We start from the raw sequence: 24,936 nt of genomic DNA on the forward strand, positions 1-24,936 counted from the left end.
ATGATGAGACTGATGAATTCACTGAATGTGGTCCACCTGTCGAAAGGAAAACAATATGCCTGTATAAAAACGTATTAGCCCGCCTCCAATTGGTTCAATTGGTTTGCATGTTCGTCACTAATTCTTAGCTCATCGCTGATAGGCTCGCATGTCGCTCAGTTGAGCAGCAGCAGACGCACCTCGCGCTGATTGAACAAGGGATCTGTGTGGGAGGCGGGGAGTTTTCTAGTAAACCTTCTAGTAGGAGGGACTTTGGGGAATCCCACACACTGAATCGTCGAATTGCTGTGTCAGTCAGGGTCCTGGTCATCTCATTGGATCATTCTCAGCTCCGTAGAATATTTCTTCGGCAAATACCGTTAATCTTGTTGTATACAGAACGGGCGTGTCAAGGTAGACAGAATCACCACGATTACGCCACAAGACATAATTTTCAAAATAAAATCCTAAATCTTTTTAACAGCTGCCGCTGACAGTTACCTCTTGGTTTGGTCATTACTTAAGCAATCTTTCTAAAACATATGTGAAGTCAAGATATACACATTTATATTCTATCCTGGCTGTTGCGTTTCTTAAGAAGCGGTCTTTATTTTCCGACCGGAAGTGTAACAGCTTTGTTTTTGTCTAACTAAATTTCACTAGGTGCAGTATCCTGTAGCGCTGACCCTCAGACACTCCTACAGCAGGAGGAGGATAAACCCCACACTGTCGGGATAAACTAGTCTTTAAGAGAAACATTTGCCTTCAGACAGCCTTATTTTTTATTTTCTTCTTACCATACAATTTTTGTGTCTCTCTGAAATCATAGGGTTTCAGTGGAAATGTCGCCCTGGTGATTTTCATTTACATGTCATTGTGTAAATCCTGTAAAAAAAATAATTTTCAGACTATTTTCTTGTGATTGCCGTGAGTCGTTCTCCTCCAGACGCATGTTGCTGTGATTTGTCCCGATCAGCCTACATATAGTGGATCGACGACACACGGGATAACTCACCGGTAAGCAACCTGTTTATCTCCGAAGGATTAACGCAATAACATGACGCTAGCTGCTAGCTAGTCCCCTACAGATACACCGTTTAGCCCACTGGCTAACAGCTAGCTTACGGCTCCAATGCTGTATCCAGTTATTATTTTCACCTGTCGTTGGAAATATGGCTCATCATGTTTCTGGACACAAGCAGCCATATGCAATGTCTAGCTAACCTCATCAGTCCTGAGCAACATGTCCCCGACTTTCTGCCACTGTCATCTCTGTGTCACCGTCTTCAGGCGACACTATTCAACTGAGGGAAAGCATTTAACGCTTCACATCTTATAATATAATAACCTGGAGAAAATGGCCTTTATTAAGGCTCCTGTGTGAAGTGCTGTGTTGGTCAGTATTTGCGTTTTGCAGATGCAGAAACCGGCATCATTGAGTTCAGGGCGAGTTTGAATACAGGCCTCCCTCATATAACCTCATATAGGGAGGAGTCAATGTATAATAAGTTTTATTTACCCATCCCAGGCTGCTCGACCACAGAGGGGGAGTCACATTATTTGCTTTATTTAGCATCTTATTGTTTGTATAAGGCCTGATGTCTTGTTAGAGAGACATGTCATTTTGCAAGAGGGGTTAAAGTTACAGGCCAAGCAGAGAAGCACATCATGAAACCCACAGAGATGTTTTTTGCACAGCCAGCTCACACCCTGTGGATAGTAATTCATGTCTCTTGGGCCTGTTTTGTTGCTTGGCTAGACAGTACTATATCAATTCCCTAGCTAAATAATGTTATGTGTTTGTGTAATTAGCTGGTTACCTTTCAAATGTTGAAAAATATTCTTTTATTGTCTTTTATTGAAAACTGTATTGGTCCCAGTCAGTTTGCTCTATCATATGATCACTTGGACTTTTTTTTATTGCCTCTATATGTTAGTGGAACTTGAAGTCTGTGCAGTTGTTATATTTGAAGAATGTTATTGTTGATATTTATCTGTGACCTCTCCCTTCTCCCTCCATAGTGATGGATAATGCTCATACTAAGACAGTGGAGGAGGTTCTGGGCCACTGCAATGTGAACGAGTCCACAGGCTTGAGCTGTGAGCAGCTGAAGAAGAACAGGGAGAAATGGGGACCCAACGGTATGTTTGGTTTTACTTCCTCTTGTCTCAATCCCTAAAACTGCATCTCATCCCTCTTGTGGTTGATAAATGACGGTCATCAAATCACTGCAGTTATTAATACTACTACTGTCTGTCATTAATAGTGCTTATAACAAATGTATATTCTGTTCAAGTGATTGGGAGAGGGAAATGATTGCTGTCCAACATCATTTATAAAACACATGAACAATGTATCAGTGGTAATGAAATTCTTTATCTTTTCTCCATCATCTCTCCTTTCTATCTCTATGTTACCCTTCTTCCCTAACAGAACTACCAGCTGAAGAAGGTGAGCTGTCTATCCGTCTGTCCGTTTATTTGTCTCAGTCTGTTTTTAAATCTTTCTGCTCATCATGTCTTGTGTTGTCCATGTGCAGGGAAATCTCTTTGGGAGCTTGTCCTGGAGCAGTTTGAGGATCTCTTGGTTCGCATCTTGCTGCTGGCTGCGTGCATTTCCTTTGTAAGATAACACGGCTGTATGCACAACCACAAACAAACACATGCGCAATCCTTACATAAGAAAATCTCAATCCTTCCAAGTCAAGAAAGGTTTTTTTCATGTAACTTCGAATCACAAATTTGCTTCTAATGGCTTAGAGGGTAACATAATAATTTAACCATGAGATACGTACACTATTCATGTTAAATTAGTGCAAGTAACACACCATCACAATGCACACAAATCACCACATGTCTCTGTTTTTTTTCTTATGTGTTTGATAGACTCTGGCTTGGTTCGAAGAAGGGGAGGGAACGATCACAGCCTTTGTCGAACCTTTTGTCATCCTCCTCATCCTCATCGCCAATGCTATTGTAGGAGTCTGGCAGGTAAACTATTGGTGTTTGTGTGTATTTTTGTGTGTTTTATGGATCTGTGACTGTGATGTAACATAACGTATGTTAAACTCTGCATGCCTCAAAGGGGGTGCCCCACACACCAGATACAACTTCTCATATCTTCATCAGTTGGGCTGGATGTCAGCGCTAATCTATCATTTGGATTAACAGAGTCCAAAATCATTTGTGTTTGTTTAGATTTCATTCAATTTTATTCAAAGGTTGACGATGCAGTTGAATCAGATAAATGATATTGATGTTGCTAAAAACGCTTCTCAGAATTTTTTCTGGGAACTGAAAGTACTTCTTTAGTTTGTAAATAAAAATATTATATTAAAGACACATTCCCAGACTATAAAAAATAATGGTTTTCCTTGGGAATTCCAAAATGAAAATTTACGATTTTAGGGGCCACAAATATATCACTGTATGTGAAAGATAATTATAATAAAGGTAAACATATTTTCAGTCTATTATGAACCTGTAGCAGGTCACCTCATTTGACACTCTCTGAATTAAGAGAAGGCCTTTGTCTAATCCTACACAGGGATGGAACAGCAGTGTGACTTCATTAATAAATGAAATCTCTAGACACAGTGACAGGATCGTTCTGATCTAACAGTAAATATTGTTCTGAGCTTTTCTAAACACAAGACTAGAGAGCTTTTACTGACTGATCCAAGTAAATACAAAAGTCGTCTGAAGTAAGGCAGCTGCTCTCAATGAGTCCTCAGCTCCATCAGACCTTACAGTTATTTTCAGTTTTATTAAACGTAAATAATGAACTCTAAGTAAAAATTGAATTATTACAGTGAGTTCTCAGTTTTGTCATTTTACAATTTTTTAAATTATTTGGGCACATAACAATGTTTCTATTGTGCTGTCCGTTAATTGGCAATCAAACTGTACTGTAATAGACTTTGAGTGGTCATCAAGACTAGAAAAGCTCTATATATATATATATATATATATATATATTCAGAATATTTACCATTGTATGTTTGTGAACTTCAGTGGAACCTGTGGCTCTGAGGTATATTTGTATAGCATTATGCACCATTCATTTTGTTACTTACTGTGTCCTCCTATGTTGTTGGGTCCCCCAGGAGCGAAATGCGGAAAATGCCATCGAGGCTCTTAAGGAGTACGAGCCAGAGATGGGCAAGGTGTATCGACAGGACAAGAAGAGCGTCCAGAATATCAGAGCACGAGAAATTGTTCCTGGAGACATTGTGGAAGTTGCAGGTATGCAGACAAACATACGTATCATCCTCATGATACATACTGTATATTGAGCCTGAGACACGATAGAATGTGCAGTTTTTATTATTTCACCTTAAAATCCTTTCGAATGGATTCTCAATTCAACAACTCTTAAGTATCAAATACCTAACTGGTGATATGTACTTGTGCATGCATTTTTTTAAAGTTTTGACTTCTGCGACTTATTTCTGATTTCTGTTTTAACACAGAGGATCAACCTGTCATACATTCCTGGAATCCTTAAGATGTTTTCTAACTACACCAGAATAAAGATATAATACTCAGAGGAGACATGAAACAGCTTTTAGTGTTGTTTGTGCCAAAAAATAACATTCAGCCTGAATTTGATAATCTGGGACAGGTCACTTGGTAATCTGGGACATGTGTATTAGGCTTTAAAAAAGCCTAAATCACCTTGCTTTATGCATGCCAAGCTCAATATTACTAATTTGTCTGTTCTCTCCCAGGACAGACACCAGTGCAATAGATGATGCATTTAACAGATCTCAAAGTGACAATACTTACAAGATTCAGGAGAAAAGAGAGTGTTTAACATATATAGAGAAAGTAAGAAAATGTCTGACAGAGAGGAAGGGAGCAGGTATGGCAATTGTTATGATATGGATATTGTCGATAATAGTAGTATGCCTATTGTAAGCAATCTAGTTGTAATGTTTTTTTCTGGTACAGTTATCAGAATTGACTGCCACTGTTGAGCTACCATTTTAGCCTGTTGTAAAGTCATCTCTCAGTATCCAAGCATGTTAGTTAGTTGAGAGAAGGTTTTGACTCTTATGGCAACGCAGCATCAGTTTCCAGAGTCCAGGTCTCATTAGATAACATGAAGACAAGCAGGTGTCCAAACATTTGTAGTATTTCAATATTCACAATAAAGGCAGGGAGGTCAACAGAAGAGTTTCTACCACAAACGGTGAACGACGTGCTGATGATGAATCTTGGTGGAAAAGTGGGTGTTTATATACTGCAGCAGGAAGTGGAGTTGATCCGGTGGTGAAGCTCGGGTGTTAAGGGGTAGAGCTTCCAGAGGTTTCATGCCGTCCCAAGTTTACAGAACCATGTTTATATATCTGATACACTGTATAATAGCGATTGTGTTATACTGTCACAAACAAGCATTTCAAGCACAGTGCTTTTCCACTGCACAGTTGTTTAAACATGGACACAGACATGAACTGAAATGGTGGCATTTTTGTTTAGTCATTCCTGGCAAACATCATAATGTGCGTGCCTGTAGCTACGTCTCTGCCCTCCCCTCCAACTTTGTCGTAATGGAAACCCAGTGAGAGGCTCACAAGGCCTTCATGGAAAATATGTGATTGGAGTAGATTGCAAAGCCCCCGTCACAGAAAGCTATGGAGGAACATTCATGGAAGCTGTTGGACGAGACAAGGGTAGGATAGTCTAAATTATCCTGTGCCCACTGAGTGTTCCAGTATTCTCAAGTATTTAAGTGGTCAAATAAATGAGTCTAGAGTTGGAAGGTGCTTAATATTTAACAGCTGAAAGGATTCATGTGAATTTTTTTTGTATTTGAGCAAATGTTATGAGGTAATTTGTACTTTAAGATAAAAAAATCTGGTAAATGGGTTTTATGAATGTGCATACACACACTAACACTCACACTCAACCTCCCACATACACACACACTTTTCTCTTGACCCCAAAAGCAAATTCTTTAATCCTCCAGATACCCTCTGCTATTTCAAGCTCCAAGCTACTCCGAGAGGAAACAGGTGTGTGTGTGTGTGTGTGTGTGTGTGTGTGTGTGTGTGTGTGTGTGTGTGTGTGTGTGTGTGTGTGTGTGTGTGTGTGTGTGTGTGTGTGTGTGTGTGTGTGTGTGTGTGTGTGTGTGTGTGTGTGTGTGTGTGTGTGTGTGTGTGTGTGTGTGTGTGTGTGTGTGTGTTGCTCTGTCACAGTTAATAACATTAAATCAAATTATTTTCTCTGAAAAAATAAATGATTAATACACAAAGGGCTTTAACATTTAGTTAATGGCTCAATTTAAAATACAATTATCGGACATTAATTTCCCCTTATGTATAAATTGCTTAAGCTATGTTTTCAATGACTTCTCCAGTCTAATGTTTTATTACACTCTCCAACAGCGTCAAGGTTTCCTTCATGGTTCTTTAACACGTCTCATTATGTGCAGACGATTCTCACTGACATATATATAAACACTTGTAAACAGTTTATGAACGCCTGGGCTTGTCCAACAGAAAGAATGCTAACCTTTCATGTGCAGCTATCTATCTATCTTATTTTTCATAAAACAAACATAATTTGTCTCATCCTGGACTTGTATCCTCTTGGAATCTCTGGGGAAACTCCTGAAACATGAAAAATGAGAGTTATCCTAAACCTTAACATAAATAATTGGGTCTGTAAAATGTTCTTTTAGCATGGATTTTAATGTGGTAAACCCTGATAATGTTTTGTTCGCCTTGATTCTGATGGGATTCTTTTAGTATTTAATATCTCACATGTATCTCACACACTGAAATATAATGTAGCCATATCAGATTCTCACCCGTTGCAGAAAGTCCTGGCACCAAAATATAAAGTGGATTTTATTGTTAAACAGCTGATATGACATCTCTCTGGCAATAGCATAGCGGTTGGCGTATGTTCAAAAATTGGGCTCCCTGACAGCAGAAAGGTAACATTGAGGAGCGTATCTGATTTGTTACCTTTGGAGCTTGGTGTCAGAACAGAGTTATTCACTAGTGCAACCAACACATTTTCCACATTCACACACTTAAATTTGCACAATATGCATTGAAAAGATCAAAGGATAGAGCCCTCTGATAAAGTGACGCTGTGTGAAGTGATTTAATCCCCCATATTTTTATCAGTGAGTGTACTATGCACCAATATGACTGGCAAAACAAGACTCAAAGTGAAAGATGTAGTCAGCGTTTGCTGCAATGTCAGGGAAAGTGTGTGTATTAGTGAGGTCTGACTAAGTTGTTATATGCATTTTCTGCCTTGTAACACAATACAATTTATTTAAATGTTTAACACCTGAAGTGTTTATTCATGTTTACAAGCTTGCAGTATTTGAGTGTTGGTCTCTTTCTTGTTCGACCCATTGCTGTGTGATCAGTAACTACAGGGTACTGATCACACAGCTGAGGTAACTATGTTGGAAGAGTTACACAGATATTACAGGTTTGACCTAGTAGGGTTGCCATCATGACTTTTTTGGGTGCTTATTTGGACATGACAACAACATGTTAAAGGGCGACCAGAGTTAATAAACAATAATACATTATTGTACATACATAGAACAATGGTAGTAAAAACACTCAGCAAATATTCACAGTAATATATGGAAGTTGTCCTGTAAGAAGCTTCCTCTGTGTCCTAGTCAGTGTATTTCAATCTGCTCTCCTGATTAAAGAGAGCTACTTAATCCTTTAAAGTGAGTCGGATCTTAAGGAGACCGTGAATGAGTAGTTTAATGACAGCAGATGTGTCTCAGGGTTTACTACCTTTTTGTTTTTTTAATGGTGCCATGCTGGATGGGAGTTGTAAAAGTAAATTAATATGTGTATCTTTAGAGTTTGTTGTGCTACAGTCCAGATTTTCCGAGGAGTACTTGGAAAATCTGGACTTGTTTGTTACTCTTTATTACTCTTGTAAATGTACAGAATTGAATTTCAAACATTATAGGTCCCTATCTAAACTAAATATAGTCATACAAAATAAAGGTAATCTTTTTTTTGTTTTGTCTCTACTTCCTCAGTTGGTGATAAGGTTCCAGCTGACATCAGGCTGACGTCCATCCGTTCCACCACTCTGAGGGTGGACCAGTCCATTCTGACGGGGGAGTCAGTGTCAGTCCTCAAACACACAGACCCTGTTCCAGACCCCCGAGCTGTCAACCAGGACAAGAAGAACATGCTCTTCTCTGTGAGTCTCAACCTCCACATCTATTAAATGACACTTGGAGGATAAGGTTTGAAATAAGGTTGTGTACCAACAACATTTTTTGCTTTTCAGGAGATACATTCAGGTGCATTTATTTGAGCTCACACCGTCGTTACTCTTTACCCGATCCTGCCTCCCTGCTGTGTTGATCCTCTGCTGAAACTCCTAAATCCTAAATAAATGGACTGGATAAAAAACAATGTGCAAAAAAAAATAATTGAAAACTGGAATCAACTAAGAAATAGTGTCACACATTCAAAAACATTGGTAAAGTATAATGCTAGCCAATTTTATATTACATGACTCAACAGCCAACAGCCATTTGCTGTGAGAAATTTAGTTTTTAAGGCTGTTTCTCATTCTCCTTGTGGACGCAATCACCGAAATGCCTTGAATTCTCCTCTTACTAATTCCTCAAATGGCCATCTGTCTGTCATATTGTATGCTAATTGTTTCATTCATATTTAATAAGGATCAAATATGATTTTTGATATACAAAAGTTCAAACGTCATCACTGTGACAATATTCAGCCATGTTATTTTGCCATAACATAATTGTACAGGTCCTGATTGATGACATTAATGTGAGTGACCACCTTGAAACTGGGGTTATTATTTTGATCTTCTGTGCTGCTACGCTAAAGCATCCACGTTTTTAACATCTTAGCTTATTTGTAGCAATATCCATGTATGAAGCAATATCAACTGTCCTGACTACAATTTGGTTCTCTATCAGAATCAGCTTTTATTGACCAAGCGTGTGAACATATACAAGTAGTATGACCTATTTTTGTTTGAAGAACAATCACTTGCAGTTGACTACACTTAATTCCTTTCATTAAATTCCTTTAAAGTCTTCTCCACATACGTTATGAAAGTCTGGGCAGACATGTATACAAGCTACACCTGGACTGGTACAGTTTCTAGTTTATGCACTGATGTAAAAAATATAATATAGTATAAGAGTAGTGATAATAGGTAACATATAACATTTGTTGAGAGAGAAACAAACTTTGAAATAATAATGGGAGCTATAAGCATCAATAATATTAGACAACAAATATATACAGTTAATGGCTTCCAGTATTTGTGTTGGATTCATGTTTTTAGAGGGAACATGACCATAATTTATTTATAAAATATCATGTTACACCTCAAAGGTAGCTGACTCACCAGTTGATCTGTAGTCAGAGAACCACAGCCACTGATGCGTTATTTAGCACCATCACTCCGACAGGTTTTCTTTGCTGCTGGACTGAGTGTGATGTCACACAGCGCTTTGGAAGGAAATAGTAAGAACCTTTGTTAAAGCTGAGGAGGAAATCAGCACACTGAGATGTCTCTAAATATCAGCTTTATGTAAACAAGAGCATGCAAAACATACAGATCATAGAAAATGACACTGATCAAGCCACTGGGTCAAATGTTATTGAAGTTATTCCTGTCATGACCTTTGCCCAGGGTACTAACATTGCAGCAGGGCGAGCGGTTGGTGTTGTCGTGGCGACAGGGGTGCAGACAGAGATTGGGAAGATTCGAGATGAGATGGCTTCAACTGATCCTGAGAGGACCCCATTGCAGCAGAAACTCGACCAGTTTGGAGAGCAGCTGTCTAAGGTAAGTGCTTGTGTGTGTGTATTGTTTGTGATATAAACTTTGGAATGCAATAAAATAAAATATGTCTTAGTATTTTAGCTCTTAACAATTGTCATGGTGTGACCCTGCAGGTTATCACTTTGATCTGTGTGGCAGTGTGGGCCATCAATGTAGGACATTTCAATGACCCAGTGCATGGAGGCAGCTGGCTGAGAGGTGCCGTTTACTACTTCAAGATTGCTGTTGCACTGGCTGTTGCTGCCATACCAGAAGGTCAATCATCTTTATCTATCCATGCAAAGAATGAAACACTTCTTCCTCTCAGAATAACTTCAGATTTGCCTTTGATCAAGTCACAAAAACACTACTTTGGAGGAGACTCTCATGACCATCCTCTACCTGTTGTGTTTCCTCCAGGCCTCCCTGCAGTCATTACTACCTGCCTGGCACTGGGCACCAGGAGGATGGCCAGGAAAAACGCCATCGTCCGCAGCCTGCCCTCAGTGGAAACGCTGGGTTGTACCTCCGTTATCTGCTCTGACAAAACAGGAACACTGACCACCAACCAGATGTCAGTCTGCAGGGTGAGAAAACATCAGGCTGATGAATATGGACCTGACATCCACTTTGTTTTAAAATAATAATGTGGGCTAGACAGCCTCATTTAATTCTTATATGGCTCGTATGACAGTGTTGTTGATCACATCAGTTACATCCAAAAGCAGTCAGCATTGTTTCATTGCTGACTGATTTTGGATGCATTGTCAGTGAGCAATGTATACAGTAAGTATATGTAGTTTGCACCTCCAAAGGAACAACTAACAACTTGTCTTAGTAACATGAGCTTAACAAAAGGTTAATTTTGCATCTATATTTTCGATAAATAAAACATGTATTTATATATATGTGTATATATATATATATATAAATGTTTTATTAGTTCATAAATAACAGTTTTATATACACATATATTTATATCTGTGTATATATATATATATATATATATACATGTATAGTGGAGCATGACATTTGACTCTGTTGTAGTACTGACGATTATGGGGCACACTGGTGCCATGGAAATGTACATTATATTGCATTTATTGGGTAAACAAGGAGGTGTTCAGCTAATTCAAAGAATTCTTCCTTTTACCTGATCTGTTCCAGTTTTAAGTTGCTGTTTAAAAAATCCATAGACTGTAAATAAAGAGGGACGATACCTCCACAATTCCTCCCGTTGTGCAAAGTATCTCAGATACACGTGCCGCCACTGTGCAGTTTTGACATCATCTGGAGCTTGAATCTGCTCAGTGATGTTCTTGGATAAGAGCTGCAGTATTGATGTCTCACTGACAGTCTCAGCTGTCAATCATGACATTTCAGACCATTTCTATAGCATCGAATAACAAATTTAAACCAAATTCACATAACGTAATGCTTGGAGATACATCAGAGTGATAAGGCTGTGGTTCAGGTGGTAAAGTAGGTTGTCCACTTACTACAATGTTGGTGGTTTGATCCCCAGCTCCCCAAATCTCTATGCTTAAGTGTCCTTGGGCAAGACATTGAACCCTATTGGTGTGTAATAGAACTGTAAAGTGCTTTGAGTGGTCGATGAGATAAAAGAGAGCTCTATATAAATACAATCCATTCACAATTAGAATGACCTAAAATTTTGACATTTTACTTTGGTCCTTTTTATTTGGTCCATGCTGATCCACTAACATGGATTAGGCAGCTTTTATGACACATACTGCAGCCAGCTATTAGGGTGTAATAAAGATAATTTGGCTGTCATATCATCCCTCTTTATATAGACTTATAGAGTTTATTCGCTTTCAGACATGACATCCAGAGGAAGTTCTCACATCAGCTCCTCCTGACTTTTTGCAGACTAATTATGAGGAGCCAGGAGCCTACATATACAGGACCTTGGGAAAATATCTGGTAGATCTCTGGAGTTCAGTGCATGTCTGAAAGCAGCTCGAGAAGCAAACTCAGTACTCCCTCCATTAAGTTTTGGTAAATGCACATTAATGAACATTTCCATAGCAATAAGGTGTGTAGCATAGCTTTAACATTTATCTCACACTAAATCTCAAGGAAGTAACCCTCAAGTGTAATTTTGGATGGAATGACCTTGTTTTAATATAAAACTAACCTAATGTGATTTTCTAACATTATTGTGCGTCTGCGTGTGTTTTAGATATTTGTAGTGGACAGTGTGTCAGGGGAGCACTGCAGCCTGAACGAGTTCACAGTGACTGGATCTACTTACGCCCCTGAAGGGGAAGTGTGAGTGTCCTCAAACTTTAACCCTAAACCCCTGACAGTTAGTTGATCATGGAAACATATGGATTACTAACGCAAGCATTCATAACCTTCCTATTAACCTCTGCTTTGTCTTTCAAATAACCTGCATTACATTGGTCTTTTCCATGACTATTCCCTTTTCTGTATAGATCTGTAAATTTTCCTTCTTTTTTTTTGTCCCCAGTTTCAAAAATGGCTCTTTGGTCAAGTGCAGTCAGTACGAAGGCCTGGTGGAGTTGGCCTCCATCTGTGCACTGTGTAATGACTCATCACTGGACTACAATGAAGTACGAATCCAACCACTTACACCATTGTAGATAACCAAATATGGTTCTGAAACATTTACACCTGGAAACTGATTTAATTATGCGTTGCCACGAATGCAGTCTGAAACTGGTGTGTGTGTGTGTTTTTCTTTTTTAGGCAAAGGGAGCGTTTGAGAAGGTTGGGGAGGCAACGGAGACTGCCCTCTGCTGCCTGGTGGAGAAAATGAACGTCTTTGACACTGACTTGAGAAGACTTAGTCCTGTTGAGAGAGCTACAGCGTGCTGCTCTGTAAGTGTTTGTGTGGGTGTGTGCATGACAATCTATAGTTATGAGGGTCAATTTTGGTTTGAAACTATCATTGTGAAGACATTTTGGCTGGTCTCCACTAATTTAACAGGCTGTTTGAGGGCTAAACCCTGGTTTTTAAGGATAGGGTTAGGGTTAGGATTAGGTTCGGGTTAGGCATTTATTTGTGATGGCTAAGCTTAGAGTAAGGGGCTAGGGAATGCATTATGCCAATGGATAGAGGGGTGTGTGTGTGTCTGTAAGAAAGAAAGAGAGAGAGACAGAGAGAGAGATTCCTCTGTTAAGTTAAATATAGTGCAGGGATCTTTTGTGCAGGACTTGTTCATCACTTCGTACCTTCTTGTCGTTCTTATATCTACTCACCTGTGAGACTATTGGCACAGTGTTGACCCCTGAAAGGTAGTTCATACTCTGTAGACCTGGTTCACTGTTAGCTATGTTTCAAAGTAACTACAGAAAACATGTCTTTGCCACTGTCGCCAGGTGCTTGCTCTAGGGCTGCCACTAACGACTATTTTTCTAACGATTCATCTGTCGACTATTTTACCGATGCGTTGATTAATCTAAATGATTAATTTTCTACCCAAAAAATCGAATTGACCATTTCATTTCATAAACAAAGTGCTGTGCCGCACTGCGTAGCGCCAGGGAAAGCCAGGCGCCTCTTACCCACCCCCCCGTTAAACCTTTGTGCGGTTCACATGGGCGTTTCGGCGAGTTCGCTTAATAATGTCCGTGAGACAGACTGTGGACTAATGTCTTTATTCGGGTCCTCACTTCCGTGTCTGATCCCGCCCCCCACATTCATTGCCTCCTCCTATTGGTCCACAGCAAACCAACATAGGGGCTTCCTATTAGCTAAACCTACATGTTAATCAACTGTTGTGAATCACATTGAACGATACCACGTCTATTTTTTTCGCTCGCTGCGAGCGTATCCCGCCAGAAAACACACTGGAAAATTATTTTAAACGATATTAATGACATATATTTTTATATGATATAAATCATCAAATATGCATCCCATACTTTTTATTCCCCTTTTGTTGTCCTGGAATTTTAATTTCCCCAATTTTCCTAATCACATAATAATTACATACAACAACAAACGGAGAAAGCAGAATCGTTGGTTGACTGGCGCTGACGAATGCGCGTCCCGTGTGAACAGCCAGGCGCCTGCACACGCTTGAGAATAGCGCTGCGCGTCCAGTGTAAATGTTACCTAGTGAGAACATTTGTTATAATGAATTGAGATGAAATGTTATAGAAATCGAAAAGGTAAATTCATAATTTGTGTGGGTCTGATGCGTCGGTTTAAAATATTGATGTTGACGCATTTTCAACGTTGACGTCATCGATGACGTTGACTAATTGCAGCAGCCCTAGCTTGCTCATGATTGAATGCTGGGTTTCTGTAGATAACTTAACATGACTGTTATGATTTGGCACTATCCTTTTTCAATTTAGTGTCCTGCAAATACAAAGATGAACTCTACATATTGTAACCTTGTCTTTATTGGTTGTGTTCAGGTGATTAAGCAGCTGATGAGGAAGGAGTTAACACTGGAATTCTCTAGAGACAGAAAGTCCATGTCTGTCTTCTGTTCAGCCAATAAACTCACCAGGTCCACCTCTGGAAACAAGATGTTTGTGAAGGTTAGTCACACCACTCGCCACGATCGCTGTGGTTTTCCAGTGGATGTTACATGTCTCCATCACTGCTTATTATTTTCTTGGTCTCTCCCCAGGGAGCTCCAGAGAGTGTGCTGGAGCGTTGTACTCATATCCGGGTCAGCGGCTCTGCTCGTGTGCCTTTAAGCCCGGCAGTTCGAGAACAGATCCTGTCCACTGTGCGGGAGTGGGGGTCAGGCCGAGACACACTACGTTGCCTTGCTATGGCAACCCGGGACACGCCCCCAGAAATCCATTGTCTCAACCTGGAGAACTCAGCTACCTTTGCTGAATATGAGGTGATGATGATGATGATGATGATGAGATATTTTAAAACATGGTCCAGATAATGTGTCTCTAGCTCTGATGAAAATATACTTTAGTCAGATGTTGAATCTGAATTGGAACCTCACTTCTCATCAATCAATCAATCAATCAAATTGTATTTGTATAACCCTATTCACAAATCACCATTTTTCTAATAGGGCTTTAACAGGGTGTGAACTCCTCTGCCCTTAACCCTCAACAAGAGTAAGGAAAAACACTACTAAAAAACATTTTAACAGGATTATTGTCAGTAATGGTTAAGTATCTGAGGAGAAATACTATGTATCAAGCAGTCCTGCTGCAATCATAGTCTATGGTCAGCAGCCAGCAAGATCATGATCCACCATCAAGATCAGATGCCACTAGTCCACAGCCATTGTCAACTGCCGCCAGTTAGGATCCATCATCAGCTGCGGCCTCGTTTGTGGTCCAGCTGCCAACGAGATAAAGGATCCGCCATTATTATCACGATCAGCCAGCATGATAAAGAATCCGCCAAACTGGATCTACCATCAGTCCTGAGAAGCTAACCTAATTCTTTGCTTCTCTCTCCCTCTCATCTCTCCGTAGGCGGACCTGACCTTTGTAGGCTGTGTGGGCATGTTGGACCCCCCCAGGAAAGAGGTGCTTAGCGCAGTCCGAATGTGTCGGCAGGCTGGCATACGAGTCATCATGATCACAGGTAGGGCTCACATGTCTTCACTTATTACCATACAGTGTGTGTGCAGAAGCACTACTTTACCACCTGTGTGCAAACACATATAGTTTCAATAGAAGAATATCAGATAAGAGAATGACCACAGCTGTCTTGTATGTATGTGTAGAGATGATGGATTTGGGGGGAAAGGGTTACTGAGACTTCTTCTAACTAATGTTTTCGCAATTTAATTGCAAGAACTTTTTATGTGGTGTCAAAGGTCAAAAGGTCAAGGTCACTCACAAAGCACATTTTGATTGATGTCAGATAGAACCTGTATTAACAGTAATGTAATGTGATGGCTCATTCGCTTCGATAGTTGCATATGTTAATGTGATTTGATTGATTTGATTGGCTGGTTTCGGACAGAAGCTATTATATGGGGACCTTAATCAATGAACTAATCTGAACTTTGTGGTTGGCTTGGAAACTTCATCACACAATGGTGTACGTCCTTCTGCTGTGATGACATATTGATAAACCAATCTTAGTATTAATTCAGCAACTTGTCACATGCTCTCTCTCCAGGTGACAACAAAGGGACAGCCCTGTCTATCTGTCGGAGGGTGGGGATCATCACGGAGCAGGAAGAGGAGCAGGAGGGTGTTGGGGGAGGCCTGACAGGACGGGAGTTTGACGAACTGCCCCCCCACCTGCAGCGTCAGGCCTGCCAGAGAGTACGGTGCTTCGCCAGGGTAGAGCCAGCACACAAGAGTCGTATAGTGGAGTATCTCCAGGGCCTGGATGAGATTACTGCCATGGTGAGCTTGTGGCCTCATACGTCAAGCTTTGCTTTTTGCTAACCTCTCCTGCGATATCCTTAAATTAACCTCTATCTTTCTCCTCTCTCGTTGGGGGTTTCAGACAGGTGATGGGGTGAATGATGCTCCAGCGCTGAAGAAAGCTGAGATCGGCATCGCTATGGGCAGTGGCACAGCCGTAGCCAAATCCGCCTCTGAGATGATCCTGGCTGATGACAACTTCTCCACTATTGTGGCGGCTGTGGAGGAAGGCAGAGCCATTTACAACAACATGAAACAGTTCATCAGATACCTGATATCATCCAACATAGGAGAGGTGGTCTGGTTAGTACGACAAAAAAAAGAGATAACACAGAAAATGAATGATTCTCTAAGACCGACATTCTTTGTTTTAAGGATAAATTGAACTTTTTACTGTTCTTTCTATACCTTGCCTCTCAGTATTTTCCTGACAGCCGCTCTTGGCATGCCTGAAGCATTGATCCCAGTCCAGCTGTTATGGGTCAACCTGGTCACTGACGGTTTCCCAGCAACAGCTTTGGGCTTCAACCCTCCTGACCTGGACATCATGTCCCGCCCTCCTCGCTCCCCCAAAGAGCCTCTCATCTCCAGCTGGTTGTTTTGTCGCTACCTCATCATTGGATGTGAGTTTTGAGCCTGTGACAAAATTTGATCATCGAGTTATTATTGTTGATGAGTAAAAGTACCAACACCAGTTAGACCCATACTACAGATTATTTTAGCAGCAAGGTTACAAACCACATTGTGACATCATCCTTGTCTGTAGGTTATGTGGGAGCAGCCACGGTTGGAGCTGCTGCCTGGTGGTTTATGGCAGCCCACGATGGACCTAAACTTTCCTACTATCAGCTGGTAAGCACATCTCCCGATCACTGCACATACAGATACTTCTTTTTGATCCTTCCTTATATAATGTCGTTGAATAGATACATTGTGGCCCTGTTACAAACAGAGTGAGCAACTAAACAGTCTTGTGATCATAAACATGTTATTACATGCTAAAGAATATAAAAAAAAGTATAATTTAAAAAAAAGCCCATGGTGAGTCTGGTTCTGCTAGAGCAGTGGTTCCCAAACTTTTTACAGTCCCTTACCCCTACAGACATTCAATCTCCAGCTATGTTCCCCGCCGTTTTTTTTCCGTTAAGACCAAACACAGAGCTAAATAGAGAGATTAATGGACCTTGTGTTTGGTGGCGGCCTTAATAAGTCAGTTGTGCCAGCATACCCACCATGTCTATCTTAAGATGATGAATCGGTCAAAAGAGGGTGGTTTTGAGTGATATTTCATGGCAACATAATGAATAATTGTGACCAAGGTCCAGTGGGATAGCTAGTGGGATAAACTATTGCTCTAGTAGATTGCTCTGGGATTGAAAAATATTGGCCGTGTTGTTGGTATATCAGTTGGACCCTAGTTAAGATTTGTGCACCTGCAGAATTATAAGTGAACAAAGTCAGCATTAGAGTATGTGCTCTGAATATTAGTCACTCTTTTGTTTCCTCCACAGTCCCACTACCTGCAGTGCACTGAAGGCCATGTTGAGTTTGCTGGTGTGCAGTGCTCAGTCTTTGAGTCTCCGTATCCCATGACTATGGCTCTGTCTGTCTTGGTTACCATAGAGATGTGCAACGCCTTGAACAGGTCATAACAAACAAACACACCCGCACTCTGAATTTGATGTCCTACACTGCTGTCCTGTATTTCCTATGAAACATGTTTTTCTAAACTCTAAAGTGACTGAACAAAATATTTAAAACGGTGAAAGTAACATTTTTCTGGTTTTCTTCTGCTTTCCAGTCTTTCAGAGAACCAGTCCCTGCTGAAAATGCCTCCCTGGTCAAACCCATGGCTGGTGGGGGCCATCTGTCTGTCGATGGCCTTACACTTTCTCATTCTTTATGTTGACCCACTGCCGGTAACTATGCATGCATGGACTGTATGTTTCTAATACCACGTTCACAGCTGCATTCAAATGTGTTTAGGTACTCAGATAGAGTGTGGCCACATGACAGTACAGTGGTAAATGCAAACAGGACACATTGATGAACAGATTGTGATCTGATGGACCAGAACACCTCCAGAGGGGTTCAGAAATTTTGACCACACTGAACAAAAGTGTGAATGCAAATGTGTTTTTAATCAACATGCAACTATATAGACACTGTACCAAAACGTAAGGTAGCTGTAACTGGGCAATTAGCAAGCAAGCTCAGAATGCAGGCCTGTGCTCAGACTTCACATTACTCAAGACACCTGGATGTAGTGAAGACGAGAGGAAAAGCAAGAAAATACATTTACAAAGTCTCACAATCAGGGCTCAATGTGGACATGAATACCAGATGTAAATATGATCCTAAAAAAAATCCCATCTACATACTGTCTAGAAATTAAACACATTGTAAAGCCATCTAAACTGAATCTTAAATGTCACTTTCTAGTCTCTGGTGATAAGAATTTTTACATACACTCATATCACGGTGTCATATATCAAGCATCATAAAACATCTAACATGCAGGGCTTATTTATTCACCCTTCTGTATGTGTGTTTGCAGGTGGTATTCCAGATACGCCCCCTATCATGGCCTCAGTGGGTGGTGGTGTTAAAGATGTCACTTCCTGTCATTTTCATGGACGAGGCCCTCAAGTTCCTGGCACGCAACTATATTGAGCCGGGAAACCAGGTCAGAGGACATGCTTGTAAATGTCGATGTGCAGTAGGGTTATTTATATGACTCTAAGTGCTTTGTGTCTAACTCTCTCCTTTGTTCAAATATATTACTCAAAAAGACATTGGAAGAGGAAGAGGAGCTGCAGGCAACAAGGGCTAATGCGGGATTGTTCAGTGTCATGAGCACAAGGCTACGCCAGTCATTGAGGGGTGTGTCCTGGTCCTTCGTCCTGATCTCGACTCCACTAGTGATCTGGATCTTCAGCCTGGACTCTGACATCACTAACATCTTCTGGGAGTAATGTGAGAAAGAGATGACAGGTGGACTGTGGTGGGGGAGGCAGTGAAAGTCAGGATGCTAAAGAAAGAAAGAGAAAAGCTAAATCAGGCGTATTGGGCAAAATTGTTGTGATGTGAAGCAAGGTGGAAGAGAAAAAAACACGAAACCTATTTGAGATTAATGAAGGAAAGTGTTTTTAGCCAGAAGACAATCAGTAAAAGAAAGTGCAAGGCAGTTTCAGACCATAACCTGCTATGAAAATGTGCTATGTGTAGCTAATTGTCTCTCTCAATCCTGTGATCACATTTACTCTGACTGTGCTTACATCGGCTCCCCACTTCCCTGATTAAGCATACACATGTCGGTCAGTTGGTCCAAATCAGCCTTGGGTTCGGAGTAGATTGTCTCTGTGACCGAATACCTCTAAAACTAAAGAACATAGTACCTCAGTTGTACTTTTATGTGAGCATAGCATGCTTATCTGCTAATTGTTACACCATAAGATTCTGAAGATTGTGTGAAAGAAATTAGCAAGTTAACATGCTAGTGTTATCTTGTTTGTTTGAAACAAAACCTGACATCTGTCTTTCTGCCTTAAAGTCAGCATAGACTTCCCGGATAAATGGACGCAGGAATACACAGTCTAAAATTTGATGTAGATAATCAGTGATTCAACCTTTGTATATTGTCTTCCAAGTAGTTTGATTTGAAACACACAGTTTAATTTAACTTGTGTTTAGAGACCTGGATGTGGTAGGTGGATGACAGCTAATTGTGTTTCAATTCCTTTCTGATTTCTTAGTAACAACCAATGGCTATATATAAAGATAGAAGAAACGTCTCCACTTCCTCCCCACTCAGCGTTGCCAGATGGAAAATGTTGAAGTACTGTACCAGAAGCTTATTATTTTCTTATTTTGAGGACAAATATCGTACAGGACCGCAGTAGGGAAGGGACGCTCAATACCGATGCTTTCAAAGCTATTATTATCGTACATCATGCATTATTGATTGATTAAACAGAGGGAAAAATTATGATACAAATACAATAATTATTGTGCATCTTGCAACACTTTCCCCACTGTATAGAAATTAAGCCAAAATATCTTGGATATGGGCACCGCTTGAAATTTATTTGACTTGTGTTTGTAGGACTTCTACTGTGGCCAGCCACAAAGGTTGCAATGGGGATGTTTTGTCTTCACATGAGCGTGCTGTCATGTCGTCCATCTTTATGTACGTCATTGGTAACTACTTGCTACGTTACGACAACAGTGCTTGTAACTAGCACTGTTTTTATATGGTAGCAATCTGTTTAATGGGAGATTTGTCTTAACTAGCAAAGGCTTAGGTAATGTGTTGTTGAGAAGCGTTAGAAAGTCATTGCAGTTTCACCGGCTATATTTTAGAGATAATAGCATAATGTTGAGATCTGTGAAATATGTTTTTCAAGTCTTCTCAGTTTATATATTAATTTAACAGGGTTTTGTTGAGTGTTGAGTCAGATTTGCCGACCTAATCCCTTTATCTTGTCTAAATAGGTCTTCTATCAGCAAGCAAATTTGTCAGGTTACTTAGTGAGCTCAGTTACCTTAGCAGATGTTTGTCAGTTCATAGGTGTACATATTTCGTTCTAAGTTTTAATTGTGTGATGTGTAAGGCTTCACTTAGAGAAAATGTATGTTATAACAAGGCTAAATTTTACTTTAAGAGCTGATACAATAGACCTCTTTTGAGGTTAATGTAACCAGTTATTAAAAATGAAAGGCAAAAGCAAGGATTAGAAAGTCACAAGAATAATTTGGAATTGTTTATTTCTTCTGAACCAAACAACATGTTCATGGCTTACTGATGGTTTTAATGCTACACATAGCACTTTTCACTTGAAAACACATGGTTGAAAATTGACTGGATTGGATTAGATAGAAGGAAGACAGAAGCACTGAGTCCTCCACAGTCTCACACGTATACACACACCAGCTTTACAGACACACTGTAATTCCCCAGTAATAAAATGTGGTCAGCAACAGGTGATGAAGACAGATGTACAGTAGAGCCCCTAGCTGGCCATTCTAATACTACTGCAATGCAAAATATTCAGTCACCTCTATACAGTAAATGAGACTAAAACATGCTTTTACCCTCTGAAGGAAGACTGTTAGCAGAATGCATGTCAGTGCACGTTACGCTACACACTTTAAACATGTTACAGTGGAGTGGAAGATCAGCTACTCAATCTGTGACTGATTCTAGAGATGATACATCCAATCTAAAAGGGATTCACACTTCTAAGTCTGTATCAAGGTCAGCAGTACACTTCACCATCACATCTAAAATCTTACAGCCTAGTCCTGGAGCTTTACTCTGTAGTTCAATATCCTTCACTTTATAAGTTGATTGTCTCTGATACTGAAAATATCTTGAGTCTTCAATGTATCTTGACTTGACCAGACACCCTGAGGCTTCACAGAATGAAGCCTGATTTCAAGCCTTCACACCAGGATCATTGACATGAGCCTGTTTGATTTGAGTAGTTAATAAGTGTTGATGATGTTATTTATATTCATGATTAGAAACAGTATATGTTGTTGTGTACTTTTAGGTACAGTCAGTCTAAAGGATGGGAACTGACTGCTACATATAATGTGTAAGCTAAATGGCATATACTCTAACTACTCCAGTCCCCACTCAGTACACTGCAACTTTTTCTGATTTCTTTACTACTTTTCTCCCCTTGCCTCTTAACCACAGACACTGCCTCTTTGTTAGTGGACTGGACAGGATGCACTGAGACCTGTAACACATAGATTCCCAGTGATACAGGGGGCCTGATGCAGAGTGAGTGTGGTATTTTTGTGTGAATAATTGACCTGTCTGCCATTTTCTCCAGTGATGTCATTGTGACATCTCACTCTGTTTGCCATTAAAGGGATTTTTTTTTCATGCAGTTAAGATAATTATTGGGTATCAAATGTGGCCCTGACGATGGGGCTACTTTTAGAAAAAATATCTGTGATTGGTATAAAGTGTAAAGTCACAATATTCTAAGTAAAGAAGTCAAATGTTATAATGAAAAAGTCAAGATATTATAAGAATAAAGTTGCCTGACACACTGAGCTCAGTTAGCAGGAAACTAGCAGAGCATTATTAATGGATTCCATATTTCTGTTCTGTTATTCCTTTTGTTTCAACTTTAATCATGTAATATTATGACTTTTCTTGTAAAACTCTGACTCCATTGAAATATTATGCTTTTCTTCTAAATGACAGCATAACTCTCTTGGTGTGTTTTCTTCTTAAAATTGTGTCTATTTTCTACTACCATCTCTTTTCACATTTAAGACTTTGTTCCTAAACATTACAGTATTTTGTTTAGAAATTCAGATTAAATATTTTGTTCTTTTTGCCTATAATGGATAAAAGCTATATTCAAAATTGATACCTTATTCTTACAAAAGTTCAACATTTTCTCAATACAGTATATTGCAGCATTCTGTAAAATAATGATTATTCCTTTTTTCCTAACAGTATAGGTCGTGTTGATAACATTTAATAAAAAACATAAACCGGTTTCTTGAAAATAGAAAAGCATTTCCGATTCCGACATGTTTGACCAAAATCTGTTTTTGAAACACTTTTTTGCTTAAATTTCTTATGATTAAACTTTGCTTCGGTAAGTACGACTATTTTAAATATGGAAATCATAAAAGACCTTTTCCGTTTACTTTTTGCTAACCACAGGTCTGCGTCTTTCTTGTTTGCTTGCTTGCGTGTATGTTTCTTTCTTGTCAAAATTGTTCTCTTGCAATAGCATATAAACTGTAAAGTGCATTTGTTGCAACAAATATTTGTTTTGATACAAAGGCAGAAAGACATGTAGATCCAATTAATATTTATGTTCTACTTTTATTATTTATTCGTTTTTTTTCTGCAGGTGTATTATACCATGATAGTCCAGCTCTTAAAAAATTTCAGGGTAGCAAGTTTGATATCGAGACAGTTATTAGAGAAACAGCTTTCAAATATGCTTCTCTTTTCTTTATTTCCACCTGGTTTCCATATCTTCCCCTCTTCCTTCTCGCCACCAACTATCCAACATTAACCCTGGAGCTAAGCGAGGGAGCACTTCTTTTCATGTTCATGTTGAAGGTTGTCAATGTTAATGTTGAACAGTGTGTTGTCTTGGGAAATGCTGTTATGGGATGAAAACAATAAATAACAATTGTTCAGAAATAAAGTGTGTTGTAAATGTTTGGCACATTACAGTTGTTTCACAATATATTCCATTATAAGATCAGTTATAAGCTGCTAGTTTTATTTATAGGTTATTTAATCACATGCATTTAGAGGGCTTCTTTCTGTGTATCTTATGTACTGTACATACCGTGTTATAGTCTTTGTTTAGGAGAAGCATAGTTTGCTTTCATTAACATCAGCAGTGGTTGCTTTAGTCTGAATAATTCCAGGTGTCAGTGATGTGCATGTTTAGCTGCAGTATCTTACAATGCACGGCCAATTGTTCTGTCACTGTCATTTATAACGGGTGGTGGAGGAAGTATTCCTTTAGTTTAGTAAAATTATTAATTCTGAACTTTTAAAACACTCCACTTCAAGTAGAAGTCCAGCATTCAACACATTACTTTAGTAAAAGTATATATTATCAGAAAAATGTACTATTGAAAGTAAAAGTTCTAATCGCGCAGTAAAATGTTTTACTGTTCTATATGATCTTTTTGGATTAATATTACTGCTGCATTAATATGTGTGTTGCATGTTCCTGCTGTAGATGTAAAGGTTGAACTCATTTGAACTACACTGTATATTGTTTCATCTACAGCACTCCTAAGTTTAAAGGATCACACTGCCATCTTGTGATGACCCTTTGAAATGCAGCTCAAAGTTCTTTACATACAATAAGGATTAAAATTACTATATGTTCATAAAAATAAAAACATGTTAAAAAGTAATTTATACAAGTGAACAGATTGTAAGTAACATAAAAAAGTAGAAATTACATTTAAAAGAAAAGGAAGTAAAAAGGAAAAATAAATAAAATACAATTATAAAAAATTGATAAAAACTTAAAAGTGATGAAAAATGATAAAAGCGCAGGAGTGTGGGCAAGTGCATGATCTAGTTAAGGGTTAATGTAGATCTATGACCACTAGCCAACGAAATCAACATCAGGTCTGTGCTGTGTATGTGTCTGTGTATTTATAGACTAAGGACATTTCACAACTTCAAAGAGCTAACTTGTGTTTTGGTTAGGGATAGTGTTAGAGTTGGATATGATGGGTGGTTGGGGAATGCATTATGTCAATGAGAGTCCTAGACTTGTAAGTCTCTTTCTTTTTATGTGTCTGTGTGTGTGGGAGTGTGTGTGTGCGTGCTTGCCTGTGTGAATGCGTGTGGCTGAGAAGTGCAATACAGTGGGCCATAGTCCATTATATTACATTACATTTCATTTAGCTGACGCTTTTATCCAAAGCGACTTACAATTAAGGCCGGCGCATGGTTCTGCAACCGCGGCTGCAACTTTTCATGCAGTTGTGTCGATGGACTCGTTTTAATTTATGGTTCTCCAAGGGTTGCGCGTTTTGCAAAGCAATTCACCGCCAGAACACTAGGTGGAGTAACGTTTTTTGTCAAAGACGACCTTAGAGACGCCTTCTTTGTGTGTGGCAGGCGTTGTCGACTGTTTACTTTATGACTTTTTCTGGAGGACAAATTTGTCCCTGATCTTTCTCCACAGCTTCGTACCTTCGTTGACCTTCAAACCGACGTTAGCCGAGATGTCCTTCCAGGAATTGCAAGCCATCTGCATGTCCTTG

At 39.5% G+C, this 24,936-nt stretch overlaps 1 protein-coding gene across 1 annotated transcript; it reads left to right on the forward strand.

Moving 5' to 3' along the window:
* Positions 1 to 672: 672 nt before the first annotated feature.
* Positions 673 to 23,336, forward strand: si:dkey-28b4.8 (sarcoplasmic/endoplasmic reticulum calcium ATPase 2). The gene is made up of 24 exons (XM_062388039.1): positions 673 to 996; positions 2,002 to 2,121; positions 2,414 to 2,431; positions 2,520 to 2,602; positions 2,866 to 2,970; positions 4,086 to 4,224; positions 8,012 to 8,178; positions 9,658 to 9,813; positions 9,924 to 10,065; positions 10,210 to 10,376; positions 11,996 to 12,084; positions 12,287 to 12,389; positions 12,526 to 12,657; positions 14,206 to 14,331; positions 14,424 to 14,645; positions 15,244 to 15,355; positions 15,899 to 16,131; positions 16,235 to 16,455; positions 16,573 to 16,775; positions 16,919 to 17,004; positions 17,664 to 17,797; positions 17,954 to 18,071; positions 18,710 to 18,838; positions 18,945 to 23,336. The coding sequence occupies exons 2-24, from the start codon at positions 2,004 to 2,006 to the stop codon at positions 19,125 to 19,127; spliced, it is 3,186 nt and encodes a 1,061-aa protein (XP_062244023.1). The 5' UTR covers positions 673 to 996; positions 2,002 to 2,003; the 3' UTR covers positions 19,128 to 23,336.
* Positions 23,337 to 24,936: the final 1,600 nt, after the last annotated feature.

This window comes from Platichthys flesus, chromosome 5 (genome assembly GCF_949316205.1).
Source record: "Platichthys flesus chromosome 5, fPlaFle2.1, whole genome shotgun sequence".
Taxonomy (NCBI): domain Eukaryota; kingdom Metazoa; phylum Chordata; class Actinopteri; order Pleuronectiformes; family Pleuronectidae; genus Platichthys; species Platichthys flesus.